General features: G+C 32.3%; 1 protein-coding gene and 1 pseudogene across 1 annotated transcript; one reads left to right on the top strand and one right to left on the bottom strand.

The window, feature by feature from the left end:
• The first annotated feature begins 3,505 nt into the window (after window positions 1–3,505).
• Window positions 3,506–6,111, top strand: LOC120080797 (pentatricopeptide repeat-containing protein At1g11290, chloroplastic). Its single transcript, XM_039035439.1, has one exon. The coding sequence runs from the start codon at window positions 3,604–3,606 to the stop codon at window positions 6,085–6,087; it is 2,484 nt and encodes an 827-aa protein (XP_038891367.1). The 5' UTR covers window positions 3,506–3,603; the 3' UTR covers window positions 6,088–6,111.
• Window positions 6,112–6,880: 769 nt separating this feature from the next.
• Window positions 6,881–9,887, bottom strand: LOC120081073 (annotated as a pseudogene).
• Between the last annotated feature and the right edge of the window lie 2,616 nt (window positions 9,888–12,503).

The following is a 12,503-nucleotide window of genomic DNA, read 5'->3' as shown; positions in this document are numbered from 1 at the left end:
TGTGTTCCCAGCTCCCCACGAATCCCCAAAATGGTAGGCTTGTCGGCGATCTGGCCACTCTCACTCATAAAAATCAAAGGACCACCTTCATAGGTAGGAGTTCACAACTCACTCAGGATTCAGGACATGTTACTTATAGTCATCCTGGTGAAATGTAAGTCTCTATTATGAACGACATTATATAATGAGACTAAATATTTCGTGGTCCGATCTTATACAGACTCCTTTGTATAGAATATCCCCACTCACATTTCTTCACATGAATGATCAAGATCATATCATATATAGCACTTTACAACAATTGTAACACCTACAAAACGGACCATACTCGTAGTGTCACCAAGTAAGGTATCCAGTCTTATCCATCTACTACAAACCATTTAGGTTATCACTAAAACATGATCCACCTGTATGTTTCTACATACATGTTTAAGCTACAAGATAATCTTGGATGTAAATTTACTAGTTTGTGGTTAATGCAACTAATTTTGAAATAAAACACCAAATATTTTATTACATATATAAAATGTATGTACATTGCAATTACAAACTATAGGACCCTACGAGATTTAGGGCATCAATCCCAACAGAGTCGATTGGTTATATCCTTGGACACAAAGATATATCTATAGTGCGAAGAGTACAGTTGTGGGTCTTTAGTGAAGTGACCTACTGTTAATGAATGTTGATTAATTAATTAAAGAGTGTAATTAATTGATCTCATATCATTGAAACTTCTAATATGTAGATAATTAATTGATCTCGTATCATTGGAACTTCTAATATGTAGGTCCATAAGGTCCCTTTGCTAGCCCACTAAGTGTAAAAATAAGAATCGATTATTTTGTTAGGGAATTAATTGTATAAGATACAATTAATAATATAATATATATATATATATACGTTATAATATAAAGTAATTTTGAATAAATTATACTTTATTAAGAGAGAAATACTTTATTATGAGTTAATTTCAAAATAATACTTTATAGATTAATTCAAATATTATTTATATGAACCAAATTCATATAAAGGTTAAAAATTAATATAGATAAGATTCATATTAAATCTATAAGTTATATGAGAGAATAATGTATTTGAATGAGATTCAAATAATAAGTAATATGAATGAGATTCATATTATAGTTATAGGTTAAGTTTAGTATAAATGAGATTCATATTAAAACTATATGTTTAATTTAATATGAATAAGATTCATATCAAAATTATAGGTTAAGTTTAATGTTAATGAAATTCATATTAAAACTATAGTATATAAGAGAAAATACATTTGTATATTATTCAAATGTGATATTAATTAAATATATAATATCTAATTAACTTATATTAATTAATATGTATTTAATTAACTTATATTAATTAATATGTATTTAATTATATTATATTAAATTAAATAGATTTAATTTAATATTAAATTAAATATCAATGTTAACTCCCTAGCAGTTAGCAAGGGAGTTAAACGTGAAGTCGAGGGGAGTTATCTCCCCTCACCTAAGTGATTCACAGAACTGTTATGTGATGTTGAAACACAAAGGAAGAGACTTCTTCTAAAAGAAAAAGAATTACTCAACTTCCTATCTATAGAAAAAAAAAATCTCTCTCTCTCTCTCAAATGGACTTCCCTTACCAAAATCAAGGAACCTACACATCCTTGATTCTTATTCTGGAAAATAGCACAGAAGGTCCAGTAGTGGTATCCTGTTGGAGTTCATGTAGAGATGTTCGAGGGAGATGTTCGTGGTACGAAGTATTCATGACATGGAGAAGGAAGCATTAAAGATGGTCTTCAAGGGTTTGTCTTTTCTTCCCCTATAAAAGTATGCTTATATGAATTCATGTTTATCCTTGTATTCTATATATTTGTCTATTTTTCACGTTTTCCAAAATATTCGAAAACACACGCGTTCACGCGCTTCTGTTGAGGAATTTGATTCCTTCAACTATAACATCATTGGAACTTAGCACTACAACATGGTTGGATTTCTAATGCATAATAAGATATTCTAGAAATCAGTGTCACTGCTAGCCCACGTAGTCGATAAGAGCATATGAGACCACTAACAGTCGTCTGCAGCAATTTACCCCAACTCTGTCATAAAATATTTTTATCCCCCTTGAGTGTGTTGACCATTCTTATTGGCTGAAATACATTATAAATAGAGTATTTCATCCAAATTTTGGAGAGAGGAGAGGAGTTTTTCATCTTCTTCCTCCATCTTTACCGGTAGTTTATGGTAGAAATATTTTCAAATATTTTATAAATAAGTTAGCTCATTTTCTACCTTTAAAAACAACCGTAAATATAACCTCAAAATACAAACATGTCATGTTCAAGAATTAAAAATTAAGTACGTCATACAAAAAATAAAAATAAAAAAAAAAAAAAAAAAAACATTCACAATTACCATGGACTGAATTTAAAATGTAAAAACAAAGAGCAAGACTAAATTGCTGTTGGATAGAAAATCTTATAACAAAAATTTGAAACCTATAGTTTAAAAGATGTATTTCATATTTTCAAATGTATGTTTGATAACAAATTCATAAATTTAATTATAATTTAAATAATTATTTTAAATGTGTACAAAACTATATTTACAAACAATAAAACTAGTTATAGTCATCTAATAAACATTATGTTGAGTATAAATTATTATTAATTAATTAACTAATATTTTTTGTATAATTATTATTTGTAGTATTATATAATTTAGGCATATATATATATATATATATATATATATATATATGACTATTAACACATACTCGAATGCTAACATGAACCCTTATTAAAATATTTAATTCTAAAGATCCATTGGTACTTCAGTTATTCTTTTTCTTCTTGTTATAGTCTATATTACCTTAACTAGTAGACAATTTTATCAATTAAATTTTTTAGATAAACAATGTCAAATGATTAACAAAAAGGAGAGTGAGAGTGTACTGAAGAAAAGAGAGGAGAAAAAAAAAAGAAAATAGAGAAGTAATAGGATTTTAACGGGTTATGTTCATATACTAACCGTAGGAGTATTTTTAACCTTTTGTTTTCTAAAAATTTAAAGGTATTTTTGAAATTTTTTACAACTTAGGAGCACTTCTGACAATTTTCATCTAAAATTAACAGTAAAGGTATTTTTGAACTTTTCTTTTGGAAGTTTAAGAATATTTTAGAAACTTTTAAAAGTTCAAGGGTATTCATACAAAATACAAAGTTTAGGAATATTTTGTATAATTTAATCTATAATTTATAATTGATTACATAATACATATTTTAATCTAGAAGAATGAATATATTTTATAACATAAAATGTTGTATTCTAAGTGTAGTTAATTTTTTTAAATATAACTAAGTTCAAAATTCAAAATTCAAAATTTAGATATATTAAAAACATAAAATTGTTATTTTCAAAATTCTTAAAGAGGTTTAAAAAAGAAGTGAAAACAAGTGGAAATTAAGGCTATGCAATTGGAACACCTGGGAGATTTTTTTTTTTTTTTTTCAAAAATACGTTGGAGATATTTGTTGATAACAAATTAAACGATGAATTATGCAAACGATGGAAGTCCAAGAAAGAGTGGGAAATGAGGTTGCAGCTAGTAGTTCCCATCTGCTCTCTTCCACCCATCGCCGTTGCCAAAGCTCACAATCAAACTCCATTGAAATCAAGCTCCATTACCATCTCCTCATCTCCTCTTCCATTTCACACTCTTTCAGAACGAACCCACATTCCCTCTCATGTCTACAGGCACCCAGCCGCTGTTCTTCTCGAGCTCTGCACTTCCATGAAAGAGCTCCACCAAATCATCCCTCTGGTTATCAAAAATGGCCTCTACAACGAGCACCTTTTTCAAACAAAGCTCGTTAGCTTATTCTCCAAGTATGGCAGCATCAACGAGGCCGTTCGTGTTTTCGAGCCGATTGAGGACAAGCTTGACGCTCTTTACCATACAATGTTAAAAGGATATGCGAAGAATTCGTCATTGGAGACTGCTCTTGCTTTCCTTTGTCGAATGAGGTACGATGATGTTAAGCCTGTTGTGTATAATTTTACTTATTTGTTAAAGGTTTGTGGCGATAACGCGGATTTAAAGAGGGGAAAGGAGATTCATGCGCAGCTGATTACGAATTCGTTTGGGGCTAATGTGTTTGCAATGACTGGTGTTGTGAATATGTACGCTAAGTGCAGGCAGATTGATGATGCATACAACATGTTCGACAGAATGCCTGAGAGAGATTTGGTGTCTTGGAATACAATTATAGCTGGGTTTTCTCAAAATGGGTTTGCCAAAAAGGCATTGGAGTTGGTTTTGAGAATGCAAGATGAAGGCCGAAGGCCTGATTCGATTACATTGGTTACTGTTTTGCCTGCTGCTGCTGATGTTGGATCGTTAATGGTGGGAAAGTCTATTCATGGGTATGCCATCAGAGCTGGGTTTGCAAAGCTTGTTAATATTTCAACTGCTCTGGTTGATATGTACTCAAAGTGTGGGTCAGTGGAGACAGCTAGATTGATTTTTGATGGAATGCATCAGAAGACTATTGTGACATGGAACTCCATGATGGATGGATATGTGCAAAGTGGTCAATCAGAGATGGCTATTGTAGTTTTTGAGAAGATGTTGGAGGAAGGGATAGAGCCAACCAATGTAACCATTATGGAAGTATTGCATGCCTGTGCTGATTTGGGTGATCTTGAGAGGGGTAAGTTTGTTCATAAGTTTGTGGATCAGTTAAATCTTGGTTCTGACATCTCTGTTATGAACTCGTTGATTTCTATGTATTCCAAGTGTAAGAGAGTTGACATTGCATCTGACATTTTCAACAATTTAAATGGAAGAACACGAGTCTCATGGAATGCAATGATATTGGGTTATGCTCAAAATGGAAAAGTGAGTGAGGCTTTGAATTGTTTTTTTGAAATGCAATCTCTAGGTATGAAACCTGATTCATTTACAATGGTAAGTGTGTTACCTGCGCTTGCAGAATTATCAATTACTCGTCAAGCAAAATGGATTCATGGACTAGTTATTAGATATTGCTTGGACAAAAATATTTTTGTGACGACCACTCTTGTCGACATGTATGCAAAATGTGGAGCGATTCATATGGCAAGGAAGCTTTTCGACATGATCGATGACCGACATGTCATAACATGGAATGCAATGATAGATGGGTATGGAACACATGGACTCGGAAGAGTTGCTCTAGATCTCTTTGATAAAATGCAAAAGGGAACAATTGAGCCAAATGATATTACATTTTTATCTGTCATCTCTGCTTGTAGTCACTCAGGTCTGGTGGACGAAGGACTCCGTTATTTCAAGAGCATGAAACAAGACTATGGATTAGAGCCTTCAATGGATCACTATGGTGCTATGGTCGACCTTCTTGGTCGAGCTGGCAGGATCAAAGAAGCCTGGGATTTTATTAAAAACATGCCTATTAGTCCAGGGATTACTGTGTATGGTGCCATGTTGGGTGCTTGTAAAATTCATAAAAATGTTGAATTGGGAGAGAAAGTAGCTAACAAATTGTTTGAGTTGAACCCTGATGAGGGTGGCTACCATGTATTGCTCGCTAATATTTATGCTTCTGCTTCAAAATGGGGCAAGGTAGCTGAAGTAAGAAAAACAATGGAGAAGAAAGGGCTTAAGAAAACTCCTGGTTGCAGCTTGGTAGAATTGAAAAATGAGATCCATTCCTTCTATTCAGGAAGTACAACTCATCCACAATCCAAGAGAATATACGCCTTTCTTGAGAAACTTGGGGATGAAATCAAGGCAGCTGGCTATGTGCCCGACACTAACTCCATTCACGACGTGGAAGATGACGTGCAAGAGCAGCTTCTTAATAGCCATAGTGAGAAGCTCGCCATTGCTTTCGGTCTTTTAAATACTAGTCCTGGTACTACAATACATGTCCGAAAGAACCTACGAGTATGTGGAGATTGCCATAATGCAACCAAGTATATCTCACTTGTGACTGGAAGGGAGATCATAGTAAGAGATATGCAAAGATTTCATCATTTCAAGAATGGAACTTGTTCTTGTGGAGATTATTGGTGATCTCTAAATCTACAATTCTTCAAAGTTTTGTTATATTTATAATTATACCAACAAAAAGGTAAAAAGGTTTGAAAAGAATTCTTTTGTTTCATACTCAATCAATTCCTTAATATTTAAGTTACTATCAAGTATTACCATTTTCTTACTTTTTCTTAGATGTCAACTCATAATATCATAAGAGAATTAACAAAACCATTGGATTAAATTGAAACTAAACAAATAATATGATAAGGGATTCGTCTTCTAATCAAGTATCTAAGACAAAGTCGACAAATGGCTATCTTTCAATAAGATCGAGAATAAAATTATTTTTATTTTTTAGTACAATAAGGTTAGGAGGTTTGAATCACAAATTTTTTAGTCACGAATACATCTTTAAACTAAAACTTAGCTTTTGTAAACGAATTGATATAAGTTTTCACTCCTTTGTTGTTGATTTTGTATCAATATAAAGTCAATCTTCATTCGAAGAAATTAACCAAATGATTTCATTCTTACCTTTCTGCAAGTACCGTTTTTAATTTTAAAAAAGGGACAAAAGAAGGTTGATATTTAATCTTGCTATTATTCTATTATTATTATTTTTTATATCAATGAATGTTTAGGTCAACGTACACGCAACTCGATTAATTTCACGAAACAACTGAATGTTTAAGATCAAATTGACATGTATTACATCTCGAAGGTTCAAACCTCCTAAACGTACTAAAAACCTAGAAAAATAATTGTCTAGAGTCTCATGGCTCTCATCTCACAGTTGGAAGGAAAAAAAGCTTCCCCTATTTCAAAATCGTTAGATTCAAAATTAGTCTACAAACTTAAAAAAGTTCAAGAAAGAGTAAAGGATTAGGAAGGGAAAAACTAAAGGCCTCCTATTTCAAGATCATTGGAACCAGAATCAGGCTACAGACTTAACAAGCCCAAGAAATATATAGCAAAAGATTTAGCTAACAGCCTCAAATTGGAAGGGAAAACAACAGGACTCTCCCACTTGAAGAGAGAGATCTTGAAAAGCTCATGAAGCATTTGAAACAGTAGGCTCAATACCAACAAAAATGCTCTCCCATTTGAAGATCATGATGCTGAAATTTAGACTATAAGAAGATTTTTAACTTACAACCTTCAAATCCTATAGAACAGATCTGGTTTCGGCTGCGACATTGCCCCGGTATATGTCCATAAGATCTGGGATTTCATCCAAATGCTTAAGAACATAATTCTCCACAAAACTTCTCTCCCCTTGTATAAGCACCCAAGCAATCTTTTTGTTTTTCTTAAGAAGATTTTTCATGTTCAAAACCTCAACAACTTTGGGCCGAAGCCGCTTGTCGAGTCCATACGTGAAGAACTTAGGGCAAGAAATTACAGTTCCTGGATCCAACTTTGCAGTGTTGAAACAGAAATCTGCAACATCCCTCATTTTCTCCTCTGAACAAGCTAAACAAAATGGGTCTTTCTTAAATGCTGTAAAAAACTCCTTCTCAGACCATCCCAAACTCTTCAAAACGTTTATTTTCTTCTTCCAAGTTGAATCATTCATTGAAAGCGTTGCTTAACTGCATGAACAAACATGCGAGCCTTTGCTTCAATGCCCAATTTTTTTATTGTTTTCACTGCATAAACCATTCTATCAACCTTTTGCATAATAGTTCTAGGCTGCAGTACAATCAATTTCGCTATATTCCTAGAAGGTGCCCCTTCGGCGATCAAAACATCAATGTTAGATTGCATAATACCCTTGTTCATCCGATTCAAGCCACGAAGAACGACGAATAGCAGCAGTTACTTGTTCATCCGATTCATGCACTTCCTTTATGAAACAAAATGATGGTTTCAACTGAGAATCTAAGCTCCTAAACAGAATCGAAGGATTCGATAGAATTACCTTAGGAAGTAAAGAACTGACGGTCCCAATTTCCTCGAGGAACTCAATTTTAGGCTTCAGATTGTTCGATACTCTCGACTCGATTGAAGGATCGAAGGTCGCCTCGACACCAATTTTAGGCTTCAAATTTTTAATGTCTATTAGACTTATTTAAAAAAAAACAAAACAAAACAAAACAAACAAACAAAAGACATACATAAATTGAAACTTCAAATATTTTTAAGATAATTCAAGTGAGCTCTAACTTAATAGTATTTAATTTGCATTCCTAAGAGATCGAAAATTCGAATATTTATCCTCGTAATTGTTGTAATAAAAAAGATATTTAAATATATTTTTAAAGTTCAATGATTTAATTAGATACAACATTAAAAACTTTATACAAACAAATCCAATTCTAACTCACAAACATCCCTACTTTAATGTGAAGTAGATTTGTATTCATTTGAGATCAGATTTCTATGTAAAAAAGAGCCTTAACACATTTTAACATGCCCTGTTTAGTACAAACATGGAAATGGATCACAAGCTAGAAAAAGAAGAAAAAGAAAGGGAAAAAAAAAGTCAAATTGAATGGGTTGAAAGTTTCAATCCAATGGCAACCTTCATTCAGAGCAACTCATATCCACAGCTATACTATCAAATAAAGGAAGCAATTTGGAACTATTTTTATGACCACATTGAGGGAGTATAACAAAACAGAAATGCACTTCTCAAGTATAACATGTTTGATATCCCCTAGCTCCTAAGCAACACATAATATTTATTCTATTATTTCTTTTGTCTTTGTTATTTAGAGTTGAATTTCCCAGTAGTTTCCAGCAAGATTTGGTTTGTCTTTTGTCACCTCGTGGTTCGATGGTGTCGATTATTCATTAGCGGGTGTGCATGATTCTGTTGGAAAAAGGTCTCCAATGCTGCCGGTCGGATCACCATCCATTAGATAATTGAAGTATTCAAGTATCTATTATCGTGTAAAGTACAAATGAATCACTAAACCGCAGACAGAGACGAAATCACAAGAGTTAGTAGAAATCATATGAGTCTGCTATTCTTAGGATTAATCGGAGAAATGGGGATGTTTTAGAATTTAATTTGATAAAAGAGATTGTTTTCAAATTATTTAGGAAAAATGGGATATTTTGTTAGTCTTTATTTGAATGCATTCCTTGAAGAGACACATTCAACATTATTTTATTTTTTTTTTTACCGATTGCCAAGAGACGCATTTAAATAATTAAATAAAAAAAATGTGAATGCGTTTCCTGAGAATTTAAAATGATTTTTTTTCCAATTATTTCCAATATGTCTGGATTTTTTTAAAATATAACTTTTTTATCCTTTTAACCTAAAATTAACGATAAGATTTGTAATTACTTTTAACCCTAAAATCAACCATCTTGTTAGTCTCGTTTTTTATAGTGGTAATAACGTTACTCATTTTTTAACAATAATGTTATTTTGATTAAAAAAAATTCTATGATTAATTTGATATACCCAATATTAATTTTAATAATATTCAATTCGTCTAATTTTAAATCATTGTTTTTGTTTGGAGTTGTTAGAAACTTGTGTAAAAATATGAATATTAACTTTTGACTATTACATTAATAATATTCAATGTTCTTTATGATGTGGAGATGTTTGAGTTATAGACTGAAAGTGCATTTTATTATTTGAATTTGATTAATAAATTTGATTATAAGTACAATTTTCTCTATTCATGACCAGAATAAAATCCTCCATTACGCCTAGATCGATCATGTTGAGTCACATAGTGTCCACGATCACCATGGCCTCTTACACTTGATGATTGGCTCTCTTTTGTTAAGTGTATATTCTCACCTCGATGTTGGTATGTCACGTACCGATCATAGACATTTGGACAGACATGTGAAGTTTGTCCTTCTTCCATACTTAGCCTACTAAGGATTGTTGGAAAGAATTCAAATGTTGAGGGAGATGGCATCATGGAACTACGTATAAAATGATCGATGAGGTTGCTAAATATTCATTCTGAACATTAGCTCGAATAGGAACATCCTGATGCCTTGCTAGATCACCTTGTTCTTCCATTGAAACATCACAATCGAAATATCGCACTCGATATATAGAGTATTGGGTTTTATGTCCTAAAACTCATGGTTTGTAAACAATAAAACTTATTCTGAAAATTCAATAAGTTATTGAAAATATATATTGCTTATTTCGTTTTAGAAATCCAATAAAATAAAAGACTCGTGACTATTACATGAGCACTTAAACTTTATGTGGAGACATAAAAGTGGATCAGGTTCAAGTAAATAGTCAAAATGATCTATAGTATATGAATAAGGTTGGATGTCTTATTCTGGTAACACTATCGAATGTGGTCCACTCTGTAGTTGTTACAAGAAGTTGTAAAGTTCTACAGACGATGTGATCCTAATTCGTACATGTCATGACATGAGGAGTAGAGGCGTCTTGTGTAATGAGTTTGTACAAGATCAGACCACGAAATTAGTTACTCTTACTTTATAACGTTGTTTACTATTTAAGACTGACTATTTCAAAACGATGACCTAGGTAACTTAACCTTAATCCTGAGTTGACTATGAACTCCTGTTTATTCACCATTATCCTTAGATTTGCATAGGTGAGGATTGGCTCAATAGCGCCGGCTCAATAAATCTCCATTTCAGGGGTAAGACCAGGTAGCTAGGGATATAGGGTGCAAGATGGAATTCACTCCTACCCAGGATAGTAGAAAAGTTGTTCCCTTAAGTGCTGACTCTAGGTCTTGAACAAGGGGCCCCACCCTCTCATTGGCCCAAGATGGACTCGGTTTGTTGATCGAATCACCAATCAATTGTTCATTAGAAGATCAGTGGGACTTAAAGAACAAGAGGAATCTCGGGGGTAAAACAGACATTTGACCCAGTCATTATTACAAACAACCTGTGAAGGGTTAACCTACTAATCATGGTTATATCGAGTTGACATAATATATCTAGAGGGGAGTGCAACTACGGGCTTTAGTGGAGTGACCCATTAGTTAACGAATTTGGGTTGATTCGATGTAAAAAGTTCAGCCAATTAATCTCGGATCATTAGAGCCCATGATCTGTAGGTCTGCAAGGTTCCCTTACTAGCTCGTAAATGGATTAGCTTTAAGAGTGGTGTGATAAGTTAATTTGAAACGTTCAAATTAGAATTAAGGAAATTAGTAATTATATAAGATATAATTACGCATTTAATTTTAGAATTAAACGAAATTGGAGAATTAATATTTAAATATGATTTAAATATATGAAGGTGGATTTGTGTAAAATAGTTTAATTTGACTAAATGGAAGCATTGACTGACTAGTATTATAAAATAAAGTATTTAGAGTTTGATTGGCTGAATAAGTTGAGCACCCAAATGAAACAAATCAAAATTAAAAATAATATGGAGTCTTCAAACAACGATGAAGATGTGAAATAGTGTTAAAATTTGATAGAAAAATAGTAGAAAAGATGAAGATGGGAATGTGAAACGATGAGGTGGATGTCAAATTGTGTTGAAATGAAATGAAAAAAACAACAACAAAAATTGGTGAAGAAGATGAAAATGAGAGAGTGAAAAAATATAAATAAAAAAAAGGAAAAAATTCAAGTTGGAAATCAATTGTAGGAAAGAGAAGATGAAACAAAGCAAATTAAGAATATAAAAAATATAAATTTATTATAAATATTATAAAAAATAAATAGATGTCTATCGCATAATGTCTTAAAAGCCATGTGTCAATCTTCATGTTGTCTATATGTTTGTAGTTATTCATGTTTGGTGTTCATGTAAGACCACATCCTACTTGTCAGTTTGCCTATATAAATAGTGGCATTTGGTGGATCTTAAAATCACACACATTGGTGAGAAATCCACTTCAAATTTCCACTAAATTTTCATATTATTAAGGTGACTAGTGAGGAAGGTGAAATACCTAAAGATAATAATGAGATTTCAATCAACTATGTCATGACAGGAAAAAGATGAAATTAGACTAATGTAATTATTGACAACATTTTTGCGTATAGTGTTGCTCTTGGTATTATATATGAAAATGAGGATCTTGAATCAAAATTGTTGAAGAATGTCGACATAGAAAATATTGGCTTCAGTGGAAAGAAACAATCGAGGCAGAATTAAATTCACTTTCAAAATGTCAGGTTTTTGGACCTATAATCCGAACACCAAAAGGCGTTAAACCTATGGGATACAAATGGGTATTTGTGAGGAAAAGAAATGAAAATAATGAGGTCACAAGATATAAAGCAATACTAGTTGCATAGGGTTTTTCACAAAGACCTGGTATTGATTTTGAGGAGACGTATTCTTCGGTGGTGGATGTAATTACATTAAGATATTTAATTGGTTTGACTATGTATAAAAGTCTGGATATGCATCTTATGGATGTAGTCACAATATATTTATATGGATCTCTTGATAATGATATTTATATGAGAATCCCATAATGATTTAAGGTACATGAAACATATATATCGAATTCCCA

This window comes from Benincasa hispida, chromosome 7 (assembly GCF_009727055.1).
Source record: "Benincasa hispida cultivar B227 chromosome 7, ASM972705v1, whole genome shotgun sequence".
Lineage (NCBI taxonomy): Eukaryota > Viridiplantae > Streptophyta > Magnoliopsida > Cucurbitales > Cucurbitaceae > Benincasa > Benincasa hispida.
The sequence above is the reverse complement of the archived record's forward strand: the minus strand, read 5'-3'. Positions and strand labels throughout refer to the sequence as shown.

Excerpts from the sequence above, each read along its gene's own strand:
- LOC120080797 (XM_039035439.1), top strand. The coding sequence starts at position 3,604 with ATGAGGTTGCAGCTAGTAGTTCCCATCTGCTCTCTTCCACCCATCGCC.